This window comes from Erythranthe guttata, chromosome 4 (genome assembly GCF_056151865.1).
Source record: "Erythranthe guttata isolate IM_541 chromosome 4, IM_541, whole genome shotgun sequence".
Lineage (NCBI taxonomy): Eukaryota > Viridiplantae > Streptophyta > Magnoliopsida > Lamiales > Phrymaceae > Erythranthe > Erythranthe guttata.
In genome coordinates this window covers 17,611,732-17,635,179 of record NC_142536.1, presented here as the reverse complement: position 1 = coordinate 17,635,179, position 23,448 = coordinate 17,611,732, and the positions used below count along the sequence as shown (strand labels likewise).

The following is a 23,448-nucleotide window of genomic DNA, read 5'->3' as shown; positions in this document are numbered from 1 at the left end:
CCAAAACCCGCAAATGCAAAAAAACCGGGTCAGCTGCTAATGAACCGGTTAAACCACGGTTGAACCGGTAAAAACCGGTAAAAACCGGCCCCAAAACCGGATTATGCAAAGGGAGTGAAAAAAAAAAAAACTACTTGAAAATCTTTACACTTCTCTTGGAATTTTGATTTGTTAGAGATGCTTCAATAGGATATTAAAACCACATGAGTATAGATAACGCTGGTGAGGAGTTGGGGAAGGCAAAAAAAAAAGAAAAAAATGGAAGTGGAGAACATAGAGGTGGAAAACGAGGAAGGAGAGAGAGGGAGGCGGTGGGGCTGGGTAGATAATGGGGCAGGGGCACTATACATATATATTAGGGTTTGGGGGAGTAATTTAAATAGTAATTTTTGTTGTTTAGTGTTGTTTTATTACTATGTATTAATACTGAATACATATAAAATTACTATCTAAATGTATATAAATAAAATAGAATTAGTAAAATTTACTGATAGAGAGTTTATGTTTTTTCTTATAATACTTCAAAAATGTATATAATTATACTCATTAATTTTTAACATATGTAATGTCTAAATTATGCTATGAATGTTTCAAAATTTATTTCTATTCTATTTACGTGTCAATTTTATTGTGAATAATTAATAAATTATAGTTTTTGGTTGACATTTAATGAATAATATAATTATTGAATAAATATTTGTATAATAATCATTTTAGGATTATATATTAAAAAATAAAAAAAATATAAAAACCCGGTCGGACCCCGGTTGAACCGGTCCAACCGTGACCCAGTAGGTTGCCCGGTTCTATGTCCGGTCCGGTTTTCAAAACATTGCTAGTTTGTACTCATTTTGTGTAAAAATACAGTTTTTCATGCATCACAATCTGATAAATACAAGCCAAAAAACACATTTTATGATCATCTTGCTTTAAAATGTAGAGTTCGAATAAGATAAAACGAGTACAAAAGTGATAATACTCCATATAATCAAGAAGATTCCACTAAATTTGAAACTGCAAGGGTGGGCGTGTAAGAAAATTTATAGTTGAGGGGGTTATTGTAAGTAACCAAACAGGAGGGGGGTTTTCGTAATTTTATTATACCTCAGGGTGGTTGTAATTTACCCTTATTTAAAATAACCCGGTGTATTTCACCAGGTGTAGCATCTACAAAACCAGATGATAAATTGATTTATTGAGTACAATTCTAGAAATGAGTAACTTATCGGAACACATTCTACATCTAAAAACTCGGTTTCAACTAAAGAAACTCTCAACTCATAGTCGAAAAAGCTACAAAAAGAATTGGTTATCTGAGAAAATCATGAAGAAATATCTTTACCGAAGAGTTCGGTTATTCCAACTGTCGGGTCTTTCTGTTTAACAATTGACTCGCCCACCAGCACCTGTTCAAGACACACGAACATATGAGGCGGCATTCACTGTGTGCGTACGTGTGTGTGTGTGTGCGTACGTGTGTGTGTGTGTGCGTGCGTGTGTGTGTGTGAGAGAGAGAGAGAGAGAGAGAGAGAGAGAGAGAGAGAGAGAGAGAGAGAGAGAGAGAGAGAGAGAGAGAGAGAGAGAGAGAGAGAGAGAGAGAGAGAGAGAGAGAGAGAGCACTTGCTACTTGGCTATATCGGCCCCTCTCGTATTTACTTTTCAATAATTATAAATTACTTTCATATTAAAGAGTCGAGTATTTTAAATTATTTTTTTTTTCGATTTGAAAAATTGGATTTTTTTTCTAACTTATAAGATAAAAGATTGGATTTAGTCTTATTTGATCAACATAAATGAAAATTTTCCGACAAAAAAAAAAATAATTATACAGTTGTGCTAATTTTATAAAAATAATTACTGCTTACCGCTTTAACACCAGCTTCTTGTACATATGCAATATCAGCAGGAGTAAAAAGTCCGGACTCACCGACCACCTGAAAATTCATGTAAATTAAATCACAATTACAAATACAAATATAAATACACAATAATAACAAACCGAGACAACGAAAAATAAAAAAGATGGATCGAGTTTATAAGATCACTTACGATAATGCCTTTCTCGTGTATCCTTTTCCCACGCTCACCTTCAAGTAGCTTTCTCGTGTTGCCTATATCAACCTTAAATGTTCCTACACAACGTTAGAAGTTGACTTTTAATATGTGAATATAGGTCAACGATAAATAAATACACGTCATTTTTCGTTTCTATTTAATCCCTTTTCTCCTCGAATAAAAATAATATGTAAATGCTATTTGTTGAAGCTAGGGAAAATACCAAGATCACGATTGTTGATTCCAACTAGTTCAATTCCCTCGATTTCTAATACACGATCCATTTCTCTCTCATCATGTACCTAAAAGATGGGGGACCACAACAAAAGGGATAAAACATTAACGAATGATACGAGTCGATTATATTATTATAATTACAAATTTACAATACAACCACACAAAACGAGAGATGCTTAGCAAGATTAATACATGACATTGCAAGTAATTGATAGCAAAAAATTAAAATTAAAATTAAGAAAATAATAATAATAATAGCCAAACCTCAACCAGTGCTGCTAAACCAAGCGATTTGCAAATCTTAATCAAGTAGTTGATTTCAAAATCAGGTAAAACGGCAGCAATTAATAGAACTGCGTCTGCACCTTTGGCTCGAGCATAGTAGATTTGCCAAGCATCTACGACAAATTCTTTACACAAGAGAGGGCACTGAAATCAAAATATTGCAAGAAAAAAAACCAGTTACAATAATCGAAAGAGTACGTAATATAATTAAAAAAATTGATCAACATTACAATCAAACTTAGTCAAATGTTTGTGGTTTAGGAATTAGGATATTTAATCAAGCATGTGAAGGATATTTAATTCGAAATTAACCCATGTTATTACACAATCCCCTATAAAGAATATTACCCAATAAAGCGATTGTATAATCACAAATCGATAATCACATATTACATCACCATATACAATGTAATTTTAACTAATTAAATCACTCGTAGGAAATACCTGCACACCCGAACTCCTTATTGCCTCCAAATTCTCGAAGCTTCCCTATTTTATCCTCAAAAAGTTAAACCTTCCACATAAGCGTTTTTAAATAACTCTCGAAGCAATCCTATTTTATATATATACACTTACCTGAAAATACTTCTCATCGGTCAAAACACTAAGGCACGCTGCTCCACCTTTCTCATAAGCTTTGGCAATCTGAACCTGTCGTCATAAAACACAGTTTTTTCTTTACACTCATTTTTACCGATTTTTCTTTTTTCTTTTTCGTTTTTTTGTGGATTATTTTTTAAACAAAAATCCCTCACTGCTAAAATTATTTATTATTAATTACTAGTCTTTATGTGTATACTATAAAACTCACTCGACAAAAGCTCGGACTGCAACATGCAAATCTTTGAATCTTTTTCAACACTATGCTTAATGCATGTGACAGAGTAAAAAAAAAAGGACTAAAAAGTAAATAAAAATAGACGACTTACGGGATCAAAATCTTCCCTTAAAACCCCTCTACTCGGAGAAGCCTTTTTCACTTCAGCAATCAAACCGGGAAATCCAGTCCGTGAATTCGCACTCTTAAGAGCTCCAACAAAATCTCTAACAGGTGGAGCATTATCGAGCAAATCTTTCAACATGGGTAGCGGTTTTCTCTCTTTCCTCTACTAGTCAAAAAAACCCGATAGTTATGTATATCGTTTTATTGACGATTTTCTATGCATGTAGAATATATATCCATTAAACTGAAATCAAGGAGTACCTGAGAGACTTCAACATCCTTGTACCATATAATTTCTTCAAGAATATCGCGTGGGGAGTTTCCGTCATTTTGCAAGTGAAATTCAAACGGGCCCACGTAGTTAAGAGGCGGCCCGGTTGGAGGTCGCCGCCTGATTTTTATACCTTGGCTCGCTGCAACTTCTTCTTGCAACATCCCGATTTCCCAGTCTTTAGCTTTGAGTGCATCTCTGTCTGAAATTCTAGTGTCTGAAAATGTGGCCGGTCCATCTTTCAATTCGTACTAATAATACAATATGTAAAAAAATACGTTAGCTCAAGAAACTCAGTCACGAGTACATGCCTGTAAAAAAAGTTACCGATCTTTTTTTCTAAATTTTGATTCTGTTTAGGAAATTAATGAGATCCGTCAGATGGGAAACTCCGGTAAAATAAGCATCTGCTCACAAGAAACTCTAATCGGATAAATATTCCCTTCACACACATAGAAAAAGAAGACACCTTTAAGTAACAGAAACCCGACACTAGGGCCTTGTTTGGGAAATGTGATTAGGTTTGATGGTATTTATAATCAAACTTCGTCAAATGCTAATCCTAGCAATCCAATCAATCTTATCAATCCCATTTAGATTAAAAAAACAAAAAAAACACAATCCTGTATACATTCCCAAACAAGGCCTTAGAAGATGAATGCACTCAAGCCAATTAGGGTTTGGTGGTGTGAATCACATTCTGACAGGGGAACCCAAATTCTGTAACCCTTAAATAATTTAATCCGCACACAAACAACATGGACAAAAAATAATTAATCAAATCAAAAAGCCCAGAAAAAAAATATTAATGGGATAAATTTACCTGTTGAGATTTAACGGAGAAGACTGAAAATTGATTCGGCATGTGGGTCAGCGGCGAAGTTCTAAGAAATGTGGATTTTGGGAGTATCAGATTGAGGGATCGCTGAGAAGAGCAACTGTGTTTTGAAATTATTGCAGGGGATGATGATACTCGTAGGGATATCACACCTTCCATTGCGTGTATGTGTGTGTATATATATGTGTGTATATGTTGCAATGTTTTTCTCTTGCGCAGGGAAACCTGAAACAGAGTCGAATGATATTGGATGCTTTGGTCGGTGGGGGCGAAGGGGGCCCGGGGGTTTGGGGGTGGGGGTTTTGAGGATTTTGGTGAGCACGAGTGATTTTCCTGCAATTCTCTACTGTTTGAACTAAACTCGTGTTGTTGCAGGAAACAGAGTCGCTTTTTCATACAAAGGAAAACAAGGAAAGTTGGACATTTGGGATAATTACATTTTTAATCCTTATACTTGTCGTTTAAAATGATTTTAGTCCTCAAACTATTGAGTTCACGAAATTAGTCCTCAATCTTACCACATTTTGACACTTTATGTTCGGCCGCCAACTTTTACGGTTGACCTGGAATCACTTGACCTAGAGCGATGGTGGAGAAGCTTGTGTATCGGAATTGGGATACCATGGCAATGATTGAGGAGTTTATTCGAAATGTTTGAGTTTAGATTAAGACTTTATACCGTGTGACCCATCTTAATTCTAAATTTATTACATGTTTTAGAGACTTAGGGGGGATTAGGGAGAAAGAAACGGAAATGGTTTGGGAAAGACAATGAGGTGGACGACGGTCGACGGGTCTCTTCCAACTCGTTTTCTGAATGCCACTTGGACGTCACATGAGGCGCGCATGACATTTCCGTCCAAGTTTAACCGGAAAAGTTGACGGCCGAACCAAAATTGTCAAAATGTGGTAAGATTGATTGACTAATTTTGTGAACTTAAAAGTTTGTGGACTAAAATCATTTTAGGTGTCAAGTATAGGGACCAAAATTATAATTATGACATTTTACAATTTGCAATGAATAGTGAACACAATAACCGCATTTATTCCAATTCATTATTCCTAATTAAGGTTGATACTCTCTCACACGTGCCAAACAAAGCACTGTGTGTGTTATTGGTGTTTTTTCCCTCTCAAACATGAATAAACCTAATCCAGTGGGACCTACTAGGAATCCCACCGTTAACAACGGTAATCATATAATACCCAGCCGGCGCCACCTTGGAAGACGGCGGCGCCACCACATTGGCCCTCCACAAACCACCGTCACCCCTCACCAACTTATTGCACCTGAGTACAAGTAGCCTCTGGTTCATGGACATCCCATGCGTGTTGAACGGCGGCGCGTATGCAGTGAACACCACTTGATCATCGTTATTGTTTCTCCTCACCTTCTCGTTCAACGAGAACTCGACACCGAACTCCTCCCCGTACCCCACCCACTCTTCGTTCCGCCTCCCCTTCACCGTCACGTTGCGGGCCCTGCGGTGATCGAAGTCCCTCGCCATGTTCGCAGGCGAGAACGCCTGCAGACGGAGCTCCGTCGGGTGTGGAACGCCCCCGAAGGCGTACTGGTGATTAGGGTTACTCCCGGCGACGAGAACCCTCCCGTCCGGCAAAAGAACGGCCGACGAGTGGTACATTCTAGCAATCCTCGTCGATGCTAGGGTTGTAAATCGGCTTCCCGTAGGCCTCTTCGGCTTGTATAGATAGGGTACGAGAGAAGGGTTCGACCCGTAATTCGATCCGGAGCACCCGTGCCTCGCCCCGTTTATGATGAGGATATTCCCGTTGGGTAGAACGATCATGTCGTTCATCACACGTGGGCCCGGCATGCTCTCCATTTCCCACCGGTGGTGGTGCCCCGTGATCACCATTCTCCCGCACGTTCTCTTGGCCGCCAAGAAATTTCCCCTCTGGGCGGCCGCCAACGCGCCATAGGCGGCACCACCGCAGATCATGACTTCGACTTCGTCGAAGTTATTTTTGTGGGATAAAGGGAGGATCACCGACGAGCCGCTACTCGGGTAGCTTCTAGAACCTCTCCCGGGAATTCTTGGATAGGTTTTCACCACCTTGTCTCGTTTGTAGTCCAAAAGAATCGAATCCCGGTTGGCAAAAACGAATAGATTCCCGTCCGAAGCGAGGTGGATAATAGGGTAGAGATTGTTGCCCCCTTCATTTCTCTCATAAGTGTTGTGCAAGAAAGGTAGGTTAAATGGCCTCTCATTCGGTACCCTTTTCGGCACAAACTCGTAAGAGAACACGTTATCGCCACCTAGGACAATAACCCTATCATCGTTTTCGGGCAATCGCAAATTAGAAGCAAACCATCTATCTTCCGACAAGTGGCTCCGCTCTTCCCTCCAATCGCAACGGCCGTTCCCGCACGATCTAAAGAAACGGATCCTCCGCGAACCGGACCCAAACCCGCCCGTCTGGATCAACGACCCGTTGCTCAGGATAGAGCCGGACGAGCACAAGGTGTCGCTCTCGATTTCGATCGGCCTGATTCGGTTCCTCAAGAGGTCGTACTCGACGGAGTGGGCGTAACGGCGGGGCCCGTTACGGCGGGCCGGAAGACGGTAGCCCGTCGGGCCCTGGCCCGTTTGATCGAACATTATGACGGTGTTGTGGTGAGTTAAGGCCATGTGCATTGCCACCACACCGGTGCTATTGAGGAGAGTGTCCCATCTGCCTTTGGTTGCTTCGCTTGCATTTGTGGAATGACATAGCAAAAGAATTGAAAGGGCTAGTAGTAATACTTTGTAATGGTGATTTAATCCCATGAGATTTTTTTTCTTTTTTATTTTTTATTTTTTTTATGAATTTGGATTTGGTGGTGGGATTTATAAAGTGGAAATTAATTAGTTAATTTTTTAATTTTTATTTTTTTTTGGAATAGGGGAGATGTTTAGGGGAGTCATGTTATGTGTGTGTTTGAGATTAATAAGGTGCAGCACAAAAGATTGGTGATGTGTGTGTGTTAGTGTAGATGATGGATCTTTGCATGAGCACAAGTGTAGGAGAGTTCACACAAAGGTTTCCTCCAACAAATCATTGACAATTTCGATTTTGTTTGTATTATATATTGAAAATAAAATGTTACTTGGATCGTTGGATTAATCATGACCGTTAGGTGTGGAAATCGGAACGAAATTTTCAATTTTCGCCGGTTATTTTCTAAAATTGGATGGTTATTGAAATTTACATTTGAGATTTGGATTTTTTTTGTTTTTTTTATGATTTTTAATTTCGAAACAATTCTAAAATTTTCAAGAAAATTACATTATAGTAATATATATTTTATACAAACAAGAGAAATTATTTCGTAATATAACATCAACTAGGAAATATTCGTAGCGTGTGTAAGACCGTAAGTCTAGGGGTGTAGATGAGATAAGCCGGTTCGTGAGCTCGATGAGCCGGCTCGAACTCGAACTCGAACTCGAGCTCGAGTTTGAGCTGTGTGACGAGTCGAGCCCGAGCTCATTCTTAGTTGTTCATGAGCTCGCAAGCCCGCTTACGAGTTTTTTTTAAATCTTATTTTGTTTTAATTTGTAATATAATTAATATAAATTAAATAATAAATTCATATATATATAATTAAAAATATTATTTCGAATTTTATTATTACAACTTGTAGTAATAAATTCTAATAGTATTAATAAAAAATAAAGAAAAAAAAAACACAAAATAGGCTCACGCTCGAGCTCGAGCCCAAAAAAAATTACTCGAATAACTCGAGCTCGTCAAAATGAGTTCGAGTTCGCCAAAATGGCATCGGCTCGTTTACACCCATATGTAGAACTTGTATGTTGATTACCGAAAGGCCCATAAATACACGCACAAGAAATATTGAAGATTTTAAAGCCCATGCATATTATTCCCAACTTAATTTAGGAACTTAGGTTTTTTTTTTGGCAAAGAAATTAGGGGTTTTAAAAGAAAATTTAAAAAAATGGCCTAATAAATAATCAACAAAATTAAATGTGTATGTTCACCTAAGAAAATTAAATTTCGACGCTTTAAAATTTCTGCCAAACCCTTAAAAAAATGGCCTAATTAGTGGCCTTGGTATAACTTCTATATATATATATATATATATATATATATATATATATATAAATGAATTTAAAGATAAAGTTTGTGCCATGGTGTGGTGTGTTTAATCAAATATAGAGTAGAATAAATTGACAAACAACACAACGTGGTTCCAACCTGCACATATTCTCATTTGAAGAAAAACTCTACAATTATCTCATAATTAACTCATTTAAATCAAATTAAAATTAAATTATAGAACCTCTCCATCATTAATTAATTAATAATTATTAATTACCACATGCATGCCTTTAATTGCGTTCACAAGTTGACTTTCTCATATCCCAATTCCACAAGTCAAATTAAAGAGCCCACAAATCCTCAACTCTCTCTCTCTTCACAATTTGGCCATTGCAACTTATCACAAAGAACACAAATTAAGGTAATTTTTCCATTTTTTTTTTAATTTTGATTAATTTTGTTTCTGCAGTTTTACTATAAAAATTCCATATACATGCTTACATAATTTCTTGTATCTATTTTAGTATCACTCGATCGAGAAAAATATGCATCGTTTGTCGTCGAGTTATTCTGCTGCTAAAGCATCCAACGATGAGTTCTCGGTGAACTTTCTCCCGGATGCTTCGAAGGATTTAGTTTCCGACGATTTCTCGGATAATTATAACAATAATAATAATAATAATTATAATCCCATTTCTGATGATATTGCAAAGAAGGACATTTCTCCAAAACTTTATTCAGGAGAGAGAGCTGTTCATCTAATCCCACTCATCTTGATTATGTGTGGTTTGGTTCTTTGGATATTCTCCAATCCAGTTGACCTGCATTGACTTAGCCTTATGTTATTTCATTCTTGAATTTTCATTTTAAACAATGTGTCTTTTTTTTTTTAAATAAATAAATCTTGTTCTTTTGTTTGTTTAAAGTGATATGTGAAGTTGGAATACTCAATGCAATTATTTGTTGGTTAATTATATTGATGAAATTAGCTTGCCTTTGATTCTTGATTTGTGACTTTTTTAATCGAAACTAACGCATCACTATTACGATTTACTTGATTTTTTTTATCGAGATCTCAAAAATTGTGTTCGAATTTGATTTGGTCATTAATTGAGTCGAGCTCAAGTATATATTTACTCGAGCAATATGATCCTCTTTCGTACACAAATTGAACTAATTAAGTTTCATATACAATCGAACGAAAAAAACGTGTTTGATCAACAAAACGTACTTATTTTCACATTGATTCATCACATCACAAAACTCAAAAGCACTAAATTAGAGTTGCATATGCAAGGAGCGGAGTAGCTCTCCGTACCGTAGCCCCCGGGCTTTCACTCATGTCCAAATCTTTCCCCTGTAATCCATCTGGCAATTCCCAATTAAATTTATGCACAATATTTGCCAACACAAACTCAATAGTAGCAACGGCAAATGAACTCCCGGGACAAGCCCTTCTACCAGCCCCAAACGGCATAAACTCAAAATCGAGGCCCTTAAAAGCAATATTGTTATTATTCGAGTACTTCTTCAAGAATCTCTCTGGCTCAAACTTCTCCGGTTCATCCCAATACTGCGGGTCCCGCCCTATGGCCCAACCGTTTATCATCACTGTTGTTCCCTTCGAAACATCGTAGCCCATTACTTTCACATCTTTGTCTATTATTCTGCGAGTTAGCAAAGGAATCGGCGGGTGATAACGCAGAGTTTCCTTCACCACGGCTTTTAGATAGTGCATTTTCTCCAAGTCGTCGTCTTTTATGGCGTGTTTGCCTCTTAGGATTTCTCTGACTTCGTTTTGCAAATTTTCCATCACAATTGGGTGTCGAAAGAGCTCAGACATCAACCACTCGAGCAGTGTGGCTATGGTATCCGTACCACCGGCAAACACATCCTACAACGATAGATATATAACATACACTAAAAAAGAGTTCTCTCTCTCTATATATAATTTTATCTGTAATAGTATATACTTCCTCTGTCCCATATTAATTTGTCTATTTAGAGAGTTGTTTTGTCAAGTTATTTGTCGTTCTAAATTCTCAATAAAACATTAATTGTATTATCTTCATTTTTACCCTTTATCAACCTTAATTAATAATTTGGGAAACAATTAATATCAAGGGTATTTTAGTAATTTTCTATGATTTTTGCTATAATCTGTATATTTATTAATTTTCGTAGTATAAGCCCAACAACCCAAAATGACGTTTAAATTGGAGACAGAGGGAGTACTTTGTAAAGCATATCTCGATCCATAGTTTGATGTTTAGTTGTTCTCAACATTAGTAGATCACTTTTAACGAGCTTCACTTATACGACACTCTACAATACATAACTATGATTAATAATTCAACAATATGAACGAACTATTCAGCGTTTACTCGCAGCAGGTTCCTTCATTACCAAAAAAAAAAATACTATTAAGCACTTACCAGAAGCAATGCTTTGATGCTATCTTTCTCAAGAGTGTTGTTATCACCGCAAATTTCAAGCAAAATATCGAGAAAGTTTTCTCCGTTTCTCTCCTTCGAAGCTTCCGTGTGTTTCCGAATCACGTCCTCAAGGAAACAATCCAATCCTCTCGCCACATCATCCACTCTCTTATCCAATCCATTAACACGATCAATCCAACCGAGCCACGGAACAAAATCCCCAATACAAAGAGCTCCTAAAAGCTCCATCAAATCTTTCAACAACACCAAGAACTTCTTCCCGTTTTCCGAATCGCTGCACTTCACTCCAAAAGCCGATCTGCATATCCCATCGATAGCTAACTCGGAAAACATCTTGCTCAAATTCACCACCTTATTACCCGCATTACAAGATTCTCTAATAATCTTTCCGATCAAATGATCGGTTTCTTCTTCTCGTATATAACGAAAAGATTGAACCCTTTTGTTGCTAAGAAGTTGGTGGACGAAAATACCCTTCATCCGCTTCCAGTATTCGCCGTAAGGCGCAACCGCTACATCCTTACAGCCATACAGAAGTTTCTTGAAGGACTTAAAGTCGGGCCTGTTCGAGAAGACGATGTCATGTGTGGTCATGATCTCACGGGCTGAGTCAGCAGATGAAACAATTATAAAGGGCACCGTGCCGAAGTGGAGAAGCATAAACGGGCCGTGTTTGTTGGCTAGGGTTTGGAGATCCCGATGAGGTAACGAGCCTACTTGGTGGAGATTTCCGAGTATCGGCAGCTTTCTTGGTGATGGGGGCGAGTTCTTTTTGTTTGCAGCAGATTTCTTGATGAACCACCATTTTGTAATAGACCAGAGCAAGAACAAAGATACAAGAAATGGAAATATGAAGGGATGCAATAACTCCATTGTTGTTGTTGTAATAGAAGCTTAGGCTGTTTTAGGACAGGGGTTTAACTCATGTGTTCTGCTTATTTATGGATTAGTGATTGTACATAGTGATTAGCAGGGGCAGACCCAGGGGTTTCTGGGCAGACCCAGGGGGTTTTCTTGGGGACTGAAATATCAGGGTAGAGAAGATTCTTTTATTTGTTTTTATGGACTAAAGTGTAAAATTAAAAGTTTGAGGGCGAAATACATTAATTAATACATAAATAACAACAATCAAAAAACTGCTTAAAAAAAATTCTTGCTGGGCGGGAGCCACCCCAGCCATATGCATGGGTACGCCCTGGAATGACTAGTGAAATCGCATGTGTAGCGGGAAAAATGCATTTTAGCCCCTTAAGTTACCTGAATGTCACATTTGGTCCCTATGTTTAAAAAAATGCATTTGGTCAATGGGACCAACAAAAAATCAACACATTTTGGTCATTTTCATCAATATTTCTTTAGTACCTAAAGGAATCAAGTATGTTCCTGCCACTGTCTTAACTAACGTATTAATAGTATATTGACGAAAATGACAAAAAAAGTTAAATTATCAAAACGTGAGGAATCAATGCAAATTTGAGGGATGAAAACTAAAAGTTTTCCTATTTTAACTTATCTGCTACGCTTATTTATGGATTAATACAAGTGATTAGTGAACCCCGCATGCATGTGTCGTAATTTCTTAATAAAGTTTGAATCTCACTAAAAACAAAAGGTGAGAAGAGAGAATCTTGATTCCTAGATAAGCTAAGATGCCTCCATTGTTATTTTATTTAGTTTGTATTTTAACCCACCAACTCTCGATGACATTGTTTATATGTTGGGGATTGGCTGTAATTTGCCATAAATAATATATTTTTTTTATTATTATTTTAGAGAAGAATTAAAAATGAATTTATCATGGTTTGTATATTATGTTACAAATTGTCGTTTCTAAAAATCAATCGTGATTAATCTAGAATTACAATATTGGAAAAATATAGTTTTTGTCCCTCAAATTTGTATCTACTTCATATTTCGTCCTTTATGTTTCAAAACTTCAACACTTTTAGTCTTTTACGTCAATTTTCTGTTAAAACTAACAGACTAAAGCATGTGCCCATCACTGCCTTAACTAACAGACTAATTGTAAATTGATGGAAATGACAAAAAATGTTAAATAATTAGAATATGAGGGATCAAATGTGTTTTCTTATGAATATGAGGGACCAAATGTGAAATCGGTACAAACTTGAGAGATGAAAACTGTAATTTCCCCATTATAATATTAATATAATATATAAAATTCCAGAAATTGTGTAACCGTATCTACAATCAAGTTCTACAAATGGCTGCCTTTGTTTAATTTTGAAAAAAAAAAATCAAACTTTGTTAAGGGTGTGTTTGGAAATATTATTTGTACGATGATCCATATACAAACAAACTGTATATATTAAGCACAAACTATATTAAACATAGTCTCCAAATTAAATTAAATATTCATAGTGGCAACTGCAAGAAGAGGAATAGCTTTATGTACTGTATTCCCGGGACTTTCACTCACATCCAAATCTTTCCCTCGTAATCCATCTGGCAATTCCCAGTTAAATTTATGCACAATATTTGCCAACACAAACTCGATAGTAGCAACCGCAAACGAAATCCCGGGACAACCCCTTCTCCCGGCACCAAACGGAATAAGTTCAAAGTCGAAGCCCTTAAAATCAATACTCTCATTCTTTGAGTTCTTCAAGAATCTCTCCGGTTCAAACTTCTCCGGTTCGTTCCAAGACTGGGGGTCCCGCCCTATGGCCCACGCGTTAACCATTACTATAGTTCCCTTTGAAACGTCGTACCCCATTATCTTCACGTCTTTGTCCGCTACTCGTGGTACTATTATTGGAATTGGTGGGTGGTAACGAAGACTTTCCTTGATCACGGCTTTTAAATAATCCATTTTCTCCAAGTGTTCGTCTGTTATGTCGTGTTTGCTTCCTCCGACGATTTTCCGTACTTCTTTTTGCAATTTGTCCATTACGCTAGGGTTTCGTAATAGTTCGGTCATCGTCCATTCGAGAGATGTGGATATGGTGTCAGTCCCAGCTATAAATACATCCTGCGGGGTAGATATAACAATTTCGTTTTAAATAACATTTTTGACCGGTCCCGATTTGGAGACCACGTGGTTAATTAATAATTCACCAAAATTTATAAGATAATACATTGTGAATTCATATACATTCGTTAACAATTAATAATTATTATCTTAGCAATTATGTTAACATTTCGGTACCGATTAATACATTAATTTATTGACGTTTAACTGTATAATGTATTATATTTGGAACTATAACAACCACTTACCAGAAGTAATGCTTTGATGCTATCTCTATCAAACGACGAGAAATCGGCATTGTCGTCGTCGTCGTAAATTTCAAGCAAAATATCAACAAAGTTTTCGCCATTTTTCCCCTTGGGAGTTTCCATGTGTTCTTGAATCACACCCTCAAGAAAATCATCCAATTCTTTCGCAACTCTATCCATTTTCTTGTCGAAGCCATTAACACGGTTAATCCAACTTAGCCATGGGATAAAATCCCCGATACTAATCGCACCCAACAGCTCCGCCAAATCCGCTAACAACATCAAAAACTTCTTCCCGTTTTCCGAATCACTGTACTTGTGCCCTAAAGCCGATCTGCAAATCCCATCAATAGTCTGTTGGGAAAATTGGTTAAAAATTGAGTCATGAACAATTTTTTATCAAGGTTATTGTACGGTCTAATTGAGTATATAAATGAATTTTGGATTAGAACCAATTTTGTGGTGAATGAAAAAATTACTAGTCCAAAATATAAGGAAAGTGGGATTTGAGTTATCCCACATTGGAAAAGTAGAGAAGTACTGAGCTGTATATATATCAAAATATTGGGACGGGCCAAAAACATTAAGTCATGGGCTTTTAACCCATTGGGCCCTTATTACTCGAAGCCCATCTCGATTGGTCTGACTGGTCTGAATTGGTGCGGCCGAACCAATGCAAACCATTCGGCTCAACTCGAAATGGTGCAACCACTCCCAATTGGCTCAACTCGAAATGGTGCAACCATTCAAACAAAAGGTACCTTTGAAATGGTGCAACCATTCAAACAAAGATACCTTTTTGCTCCAAAGGACACTACTTTTCGAACCTTATAAATAGACCCTAACTTTCCCACAATTCCTCACTTCAATCCAAAAACAAGCCTACTACATATTAAGCCTACCCTTCACAGATTCTCTCGAAAAGTTCTACACAAAGTACAGTTCGTCGTACTTGGGATTTGGAGTGCTCCTATTCCAAGTTTAGCCGTTGTATCTTGGGAGACGATTTCCATTTAATCCGTTAGCACCGTTGCGGGGAAATTTCGTCTTAAGGACAGAGTCAACTCGCCTCGGCTAATCTTTCCGTATTTTCACTAATTAATTTGTTCAACCAATTTACTAAATTCACTACCCGTTTTATGTATCGGGAACAACAATCTTAAGACGAAATCTTTGTGATTTAGTAAATTGTGTTTTCTGCACACGTTGGTAAACGAGATGGAGAAGAAGATAGTCTGCCAAAAATCAAGAAGTTACAAAATACAATTGGAGAAAGTTCATTTTCGGACAGAACATGAAGTCCACATTCTTTCCCATTTTCGAAGGTGTTAAAGTCCGAATATGGCAAATTAACATTTCACAAAAGTTGTAGATAATCAAGTTAGCTTTCCAGAACATGTTAAATCGTCACAATCGGAGATCGTACGAGGAAGTTATGATGAAAACACGAAAGGGTGGCAGAACTGCCAATGCACCTTTTCATAAGAAATTACAACCGCTCGTGACCAATGCAACTCGTCGCATATTAACGCATCACCAATGTCCAATGCACGAAATTTTGGTGAAAGAAGACTGAATCGAAGATCAATAATGAGGTTTTATATTATTTCGATTCATGAATATTATTTAATATTTTTTTCTGGTTCCATTGTAGGTGCAAACTTACAGCACACCTATTCCGACTTCAAGGCTTATTTTGATCATGATCCAGTCCAAATCTCAGAAAACGTAAAAGATAAAAGTTGTAGAAAATTTTGTTGGCTTTTCGGATCATATTGAATCAACAAAATCGGACTTCAGACGGAAGAGATATGATTAAATCATTCAGCACTGCCATAATATTGACACGATTTGGTGCTACCCACAAAGTTTGAATTGACGAACATATAATTTATCGGGTACGTTTTTTAAGATATCTATTTGTGCAATAAATTGATAATGCTATATGATATAATGGTGTATTATTGCATGATAGTTTAATTTTAATATGTGGAAGAATGGTAAACTATATACAATAAACTATATACAATATATTTGCTTAATGAATATTCATTATGTTTGTGTATCTACATTAATGATAGAAATATTTTTATCCTAAATGCAATAAAGTGATATGGTATGTGTTAATTATTTGAATAAGTTTATCATAAATCGCATAACGTTTCTCATGAAAATGCAATATTTATTTTCATAAATTGCATATAGTTTAGATACAGGATTAACTTTATCCCAATTTTCATTTGATGTGGAACCGTCCAATTGATTAATTTTCGAATATGTTATATGAAATTTGTGAGTACGTGATCTTGTCTATGAACGATTAGACTTGTCTCGTATATTAAGTATAAGTTACTTAGTAAAGAGGAATATTTCTATACATATTATTATTTGTGTAAGCCATACTAATTCCTTAGAATTGTGCTATTGCATGGACATGCATTGATTATGTGCGATAGAATTTATATCAATTTATTATGTTGGACATGAATTAATCTATGCCATGGAATATAAACTTGATGTTATTATGTATTCATGTGTATACTATGTATATGTTGATAAAGTATGCTTGATCTATTGTTTCTTTCTATAATCAACTAGTATGAACGTCGTGCTCACATATTATGTTTATTATAATATTCATGTACATATGTTTTATATATATGAATCATACTACGGTTTAATTAAAAGCATGATTTGAAATAAAAATAGAAAGAAAGAGAAGCTCAATTCATGAGAGCACATGAGTAGTTCTTGTCTCAAGAACATAAAAGAAGATCGAGTCGTTGGGTTCGATTTGATTTCACATTTGCAATATAATGATCTACAATGTGAATGGATGAGATCGGATTTTGATTGTTCAAAGATCCGAAATAGTTGTTAACAACAATGGATGTTTTGTTGAAATAAAATTCGAGCAGTTTAATTAAGAGCTCGTTTTGTAGAATTAAATCGTTGGATTTGACTGAATTTTGAACAGCATGTTTAGGACATGCAATCCTAAATTATGAATGATTAAGATTAGAATTTATATATTCTAACTTTAATGTTGAATAGTGGAGATCAACCACCATTTGAAGAGATTAATATTCTCTTGTTTATTGACAAGATTTAAGTATCTTGACGAATTTTCTCTTTTGAGGAAAATGAAGAAATCTTACTATCTCATTTGTTGACAAGATTTAAGTATCTTGAGATGATTTCTCTTTTTGTGATTTCTTGAAATACAATTTCTTTTGTAATTAAATCATATTGGTGATCCAATATATTTTTCTAACTAAAGAAGAAATGTATTTTGTTACATTGTGTATCCTTATTGATAAATAAAAATAAGGATTTCAAAGCATTTAAATGCTATCTGAATGAAAGTTGGAAAATGCAACTTTGACAAATGAATTAAAAATGAGTATTGAAACTCTTGAAAAATTTATGGATATCATAATGATAAATTCTAGAATACATACTCTAGAATTTGTGGGGAAAATTAGATATTCCGAGCTAACCACATTAATATTTAAAAATGTGGGGGTCTTTAGGCCCTAACCAGTAATCACATTAATATTTAGAAATGTGGGGGTGTAAGACCTAGTATAATTAAGTGGATAAATAATGATTGTGCACAAGATAGTCACTCTTGATGCAAATTGATTATATTGTGTTTTCTTGTAAAATAAGAAAATAAATAAGTTCGTAATAAAAGAACTTATAAATGTGTAAGTGGTAAATCATCAAAGTGATGAACAACCAAGTTAACATATGTGTGAGTGGTAAATCATCAAAGTGATGAACAACCAAGTTAATATATGTGTGAGTGGTAAATCATCAAAGTGATGAACAATCAAGATACAACAAGATGGCAAAGAAAATCAATACGTTTGATTTTGATTTGATTTTATTAACTTATGAGTTATATAATGAACGATGGGACATTTGTCTTCTTTCAAGTAGTAAACCATTAAGGTTTAGATGGACTATTCAAAAGTAGAATTAAAATGGTGGTCCAATTAAGCTAAATTAAATAGCTATGGAAAATCTTGATTATTTATAAAACTCGTTAAGTGATTCTAAAGTAATATTTGATAAAATTGTGTTATCAAATAGTTCTCGTAATAACGAGTGTGACCAGTGTGTTTATATTAAAAGCACATGGAAGTGTATGTCCATAGACGACATTATAATCATGAGATAATGATCATGATATTATTTTGAACGTTGAGAAAATATTGAAAATAAAAATAAAATCATGTTTGATGTCAAAAGACGAGGGTTTAGACGATGTAATCTTATAGATTAAAGTCACTAAAACAAAGATAGTCTTATTAAAAGTCTCATGTTGAGACACTACTAGAAAATTGATTTAGTTGTCTAAAAAACCAAGTGTTTACCTTCCCAAAAATAATGATGAACAATGGTTCAATTACAAATATTTTTGGATAGTTTGGCAGCATAATGAATTGCAAACTAGTAAATATGTAATTCCTAAAATAATAATCATTCAATGATATTATAAGGGTTCTTAGGTAATCTAAGTATAGCCTTTAAATGGATTACATTAAAGAAAATATCTCATTGTATTAGGAAAGTACATTGGATATATGAGTCCACTAAGATTATGTATCTTGGAAATCCTCAAACAAAATTGAATAGCTCGATTCATGGTCGAATTCGAATGTATAACTTGAGATAAGGTTATAAAAGAAGTTGAATAAACTTCATAAAATTATTGGAGGATGTTCCGTGTTGGACTAAGTCGGTGTCTACAATTATGAATAAATTGTGATAACCAATCGGTTACGTTAAGGGCACAAACGACATGTATAATGGCAAGTATCGATACACTCGTACACATAAGACCATTAGGCAATTGATCTCAAAAGAAATAATATAACATTGATTATGAAAATCAATGGTTAATAGCGGATCCGCGACTAAAAGTCAACTAAAGAGATCAAACATATTGCCTGTCTAGGGGAGTGAGATTAAAACCCATAAATTAAGGACAATCTTGGTGGTAACCCAACCATGCTGACTGGAGATCCCAAGAACTGGTTCAAAAGGGACAACTAAGCTAAGAAAGTTCAGTGATGCACTAAGGAGTATATATTCCTATGAAATAATATATTTCCAACTCATTCCCGTGATAGACATTAGTGCTGCTGCAGAGAGGGTAAAGGATAAGCGAAAGCTTTTAATGATTCCAAAACCTTATAACAAAAGGTGAGGTATTGGCAGGATACCTTTAATAGGAGATCACCTATGTAAGTGTATGAAGTGAGGGCCGCTTCAAAAAAAAAAAAAAAAAAAAAAAAAAAACTTGACAAACACTTATGAATCCAAGATGTGTGTCCATGGCCAAAACGGACACAATCATGAGAACTAAGGAAATGTGAGAATAGTATTGTGTGGGTTGCATTGTCTTGGTTTACACGAACGGCTGACAGTTCAAGACATCGCGTTCACTACTCAGCCTAGTAAATCCGATGTAACTCCACTACGGAAGGTTCAAAGCTATATGCTACCTATCCCGATGCAATACTATTCGCGGGAACTCTAGAGAGAATCGACGCCCTCGTTTTCATTCATGTGGGGGATTGTTCGGAAAATTGGTTAAAAATTGAGTCATGAACAATTTTTTATCAAGGTTATTGTACGGTCTAATTGAGTATATAAATGAATTTTGGATTAGAACCAATTTTGTGGTGAATGAAAAAATTACTAGTCCAAAATATAAGGAAAGTGGGATTTGAGTTATCCCACATTGGAAAAGTAGAGAAGTACTGAGCTGTATATATATCAAAATATTGGGACGGGCCAAAAACATTAAGTCATGGGCTTTTAACCCATTGGGCCCTTATTACTCGAAGCCCATCTCGATTGGTCTGACTGGTCTGAATTGGTGCGGCCGAACCAATGCAAACCATTCGGCTCAACTCGAAATGGTGCAACCACTCCCAATTGGCTCAACTCGAAATGGTGCAACCATTCAAACAAAAGGTACCTTTGAAATGGTGCAACCATTCAAACAAAGATACCTTTTTGCTCCAAAGGACACTACTTTTCGAACCTTATAAATAGACCCTAACTTTCCCACAATTCCTCACTTCAATCCAAAAACAAGCCTACTACATATTAAGCCTACCCTTCACAGATTCTCTCGAAAAGTTCTACACAAAGTACAGTTCGTCGTACTTGGGATTTGGAGTGCTCCTATTCCAAGTTTAGCCGTTGTATCTTGGGAGACGATTTCCATTTAATCCGTTAGCACCGTTGCGGGGAAATTTCGTCTTAAGGACAGAGTCAACTCGCCTCGGCTAATCTTTCCGTATTTTCACTAATTAATTTGTTCAACCAATTTACTAAATTCACTACCCGTTTTATGTATCGGGAACAACATAGTCAACTCCGAAAACATCTTAGTCAAATTCATCGTGTTACCTTGACAAGAATATTCTTCGATCCTTTTAACGAAAAGGGCCGTCTCTTCTTCCCTGATTTTACAAAAAGATTGAACCCTTTTGTTGCTAAGAAGCCGGAGGACGAATATGCTCTTCATCTGCCGCCAGTATTCGCCGTAGGGGGCGGTGGCTACATCTTTGCAGCCGTAGAGAAGCTTCCGGAAGGCCTTTATTTGGAGCCGGTTCGCGAAGTTGATGTCGTGGGTTTTCATGATCTCGCGCGCTGAGTCAGCCGACGAGCTGATTAAGACAGGGACATTGCCGAAGTGGAGGAGCATAAACGGGCCATGTTTCTTGGCTAGGGTTTGGAGATTCCGATGGGGTAATGTGCCTACTTGGTGGAGGTTTCCGAGTATGGGGAGCTTTCTTGGTGAGGAAGGTAGGGTTTTTTTGTGTAAACTAGGTTTGTTGAACCATTTGGTAATGAGAAAGAGAGAGAACAAGAACAAGGATGTGAGAAGTGGGAATGTATAGGGGTGAAACTGAATTTCTTGCATTGTTGTTGGTTTAATTTGCAAATATGAGAATATTATGATAAAGTTCTGTTTGGGATGGTATTTATTGCCATGGAAGTGGACTTTTTTGCTAACTAAAGACAAGAAAGTGAGACGAAAGAATCTTGATTTTGGGATGTAGCTTATATTCCTCTAGTGTTACAATTTATATAATAAGAAATGTGAAAAATATATAGTTTTTGTCCATGAAATTTGCACTGATTCCACGTGACATTTGGTCATTTATATTTTAAAAAATTTAACATTTTAATCATTTCCGTCTATATTCCGTTAGTCCTAACGTAATGAAGCGTGTGTCCGTTGCTGCCTTAACTATTGGGCTAATGGTTACTTGACGGAAATGATAAAAAATGTTGAGTTATTGAAATATGAGGGAGAAAAATGTGTTTTTTGTAACTATTGGGGACTAAATATGAAACCAGTGCAAACTTGAGGGGTGACAACTGTAATTTCCCAAATAAGAAATAGTAAAGTATAGATTGATGGGTGCATTTAAGAAAAAGTTTGGCGGGAAAAGTGTAGTCACTAGTTTGATGAAGTCAAGTTGACCTAATCAAATAGAAATTAATGATCGACGTAGATATAAAATCCATTATCGAAACCATCGTGTTTAGTAACGATTGCGGTCAAGTAAATATTAGATGTGTCTAAAAGTCTAAACCCATGGATTCGATATCGACTGTAAATTTTGAAAACAGAAAAGAAATAAAAGGGGGGTAAATACCACTTAATCCCTTTGTGGCTTGAACATTTTGTACATGACCTCCTTATGGTATGAAATTAGGCATATAATCCCATTGTGGTTTGGATATTTTGCACATGACCCCCTTATGGTATGAAATTAGGCACATAATCCCCTTGAATAGAAAACTGTAAAAGACTATATTGCCCCTAAAGTTTAGCCAAATTGCAACCATACTAACTGTTTGTTGGTTATTCAAGTCAAAATTTCTTGTTTTAATTTAAAAATATCTATTCTATAAAATGAAAAGTTGAATATATTTTTTGTAAAATGAGAAATATAATATATTATTGTGTTTTTCTAATTTTACAACACAAAATGTATATAATGCTAGTTATTGTACGATTACAATTTATTCAATTTTAGAAATCAATTTAAAAATTTCATATGTTACAAATTAAATATAAAATGATTAAACTCGATATACAATTACGAGCTATCAATTTCTTTGTTCAATTATAATTCGGTAAAATAATTCTATTTCAAAGCTTTAATATATTTTTATTAATTATGATTATTATTTATTATTTAATATATATATTATATTATAATGGCTGTTATCGAATTTTAATTTTTTAATAAACAAAATCTTTATTAAAGAAAGTGCGCGAACAACATCTTTCGATCACATTTTTTTAAGAGGAAACTACAGTTTGCACCTCTAAACTATAGGGTTTGTCACAAACACCCCCTCGAATTATGAAACGTAACAAAATAATCCCTCCGTTTACAATCTGTTAGTTGATGATGATGTGGCATGTTGACTTTCTCAATTATAATTGATTTTTTTATTATTTGTCGTTTTTACCCCTCAATATATATATTGATATGCCTAATTGGCCCAACCCAATGGGCCTACAAATTATTTACCTACTGGGCTACGAGCCCAATATCGAAGACCACTATCACCGAGGCCCAATCACCTTCAAGCAAGGTTTGGGCCCGACAATCTCAACTAAGCTATAAATACACCTTTTAACTCATTCCATAAGGTAGGTTCTACTAATTGAGCAATACTACAATACGTATTCTCTGGACTATTTCTACTATCTGCATGTCTGACTTGAGCGTCGGAGGGGTTTCCGCCGGATCAACCCCCGGCTTAGTTCATGTGTGCTCATTTTGCAGGGACCTCAGGACCATCAAGTTGTCAAGCTACTGATCTACTTTGCTCTCCCAGCTCATTTTCTACACCACCCTAGGTGAGCTATATTTTAGCATCATCATTTTGGCGCCGTCTGTGGGAACGATGCAAACCAGATCATGAGCCAACAAGATCCTCCTGAGGCATCTGCTCGGAGAGAAAATGACACAGCTAACAACCTCCCGATCCGTGGAGGCTCTGGCTT

At 35.9% G+C, this 23,448-nt stretch overlaps 3 protein-coding genes and 1 non-coding gene across 4 annotated transcripts; all 4 read right to left on the bottom strand.

Moving 5' to 3' along the window:
• Positions 1-1,130: 1,130 nt before the first annotated feature.
• Positions 1,131-4,900, bottom strand: LOC105950518 (indole-3-glycerol phosphate synthase, chloroplastic). The gene is made up of 10 exons (XM_012973883.2): positions 4,615-4,900; positions 3,782-4,042; positions 3,507-3,683; positions 3,154-3,228; positions 3,022-3,066; positions 2,557-2,721; positions 2,279-2,357; positions 2,050-2,132; positions 1,866-1,934; positions 1,131-1,406 (listed from the first exon to the last, which is right to left on the bottom strand). The coding sequence occupies exons 1-10, from the start codon at positions 4,786-4,788 to the stop codon at positions 1,323-1,325; spliced, it is 1,212 nt and encodes a 403-aa protein (XP_012829337.2). The 5' UTR covers positions 4,789-4,900; the 3' UTR covers positions 1,131-1,322.
• A 747-nt stretch (positions 4,901-5,647) lies between these two features.
• LOC105950495 (hypothetical protein) lies at positions 5,648-7,518 on the bottom strand. The gene has a single exon (XR_016030931.1). It is a non-coding gene; the product is annotated as a hypothetical protein (transcript).
• A 2,344-nt stretch (positions 7,519-9,862) lies between these two features.
• LOC105950430 (cytochrome P450 71A8) lies at positions 9,863-12,264 on the bottom strand. The gene is made up of 2 exons (XM_012973779.2): positions 11,130-12,264; positions 9,863-10,588 (listed from the first exon to the last, which is right to left on the bottom strand). Exons 1-2 carry the CDS (start codon positions 12,021-12,023, stop codon positions 9,968-9,970), a joined length of 1,515 nt encoding a protein of 504 aa, XP_012829233.2. The 5' UTR covers positions 12,024-12,264; the 3' UTR covers positions 9,863-9,967.
• Positions 12,265-13,465: 1,201 nt separating this feature from the next.
• LOC105950433 (cytochrome P450 71A8) lies at positions 13,466-21,527 on the bottom strand. Its single transcript, XM_088817090.1, has 4 exons — positions 20,789-21,527; positions 20,503-20,506; positions 14,391-14,744; positions 13,466-14,142 (listed from the first exon to the last, which is right to left on the bottom strand). The coding sequence occupies exons 1-4, from the start codon at positions 21,337-21,339 to the stop codon at positions 13,519-13,521; spliced, it is 1,533 nt and encodes a 510-aa protein (XP_088673216.1). The 5' UTR covers positions 21,340-21,527; the 3' UTR covers positions 13,466-13,518.
• Between the last annotated feature and the right edge of the window lie 1,921 nt (positions 21,528-23,448).

What these genes read in the sequence shown, in the direction of transcription:
- LOC105950518 (XM_012973883.2), bottom strand. Translation starts at nt 4,788, where the DNA reads ATGGAAGGTGTGATATCCCTACGAGTATCATCATCCCCTGCAATAATT. An exon ending in TAAGGGAAGATTTTGATCCC is followed by an intron (nt 3,229 to 3,506) that starts GTAAGTCGTCTA and finishes TTATGACGACAG; the next exon opens with GTTCAGATTGCCAAAGCTTA. An exon ending in AATCAACAATCGTGATCTTG is followed by an intron (nt 2,133 to 2,278) that starts GTATTTTCCCTA and finishes AACGTTGTGTAG; the next exon opens with GAACATTTAAGGTTGATATA.
- LOC105950433 (XM_088817090.1), bottom strand. Translation starts at nt 21,339, where the DNA reads ATGCAAGAAATTCAGTTTCACCCCTATACATTCCCACTTCTCACATCC. An exon ending in GCATCAAAGCATTACTTCTG is followed by an intron (nt 14,143 to 14,390) that starts GTAAGTGGTTGT and finishes TCTACCCCGCAG; the next exon opens with GATGTATTTATAGCTGGGAC.
- LOC105950430 (XM_012973779.2), bottom strand. Translation starts at nt 12,023, where the DNA reads ATGGAGTTATTGCATCCCTTCATATTTCCATTTCTTGTATCTTTGTTC. An exon ending in GCATCAAAGCATTGCTTCTG is followed by an intron (nt 10,589 to 11,129) that starts GTAAGTGCTTAA and finishes CTATCGTTGTAG; the next exon opens with GATGTGTTTGCCGGTGGTAC.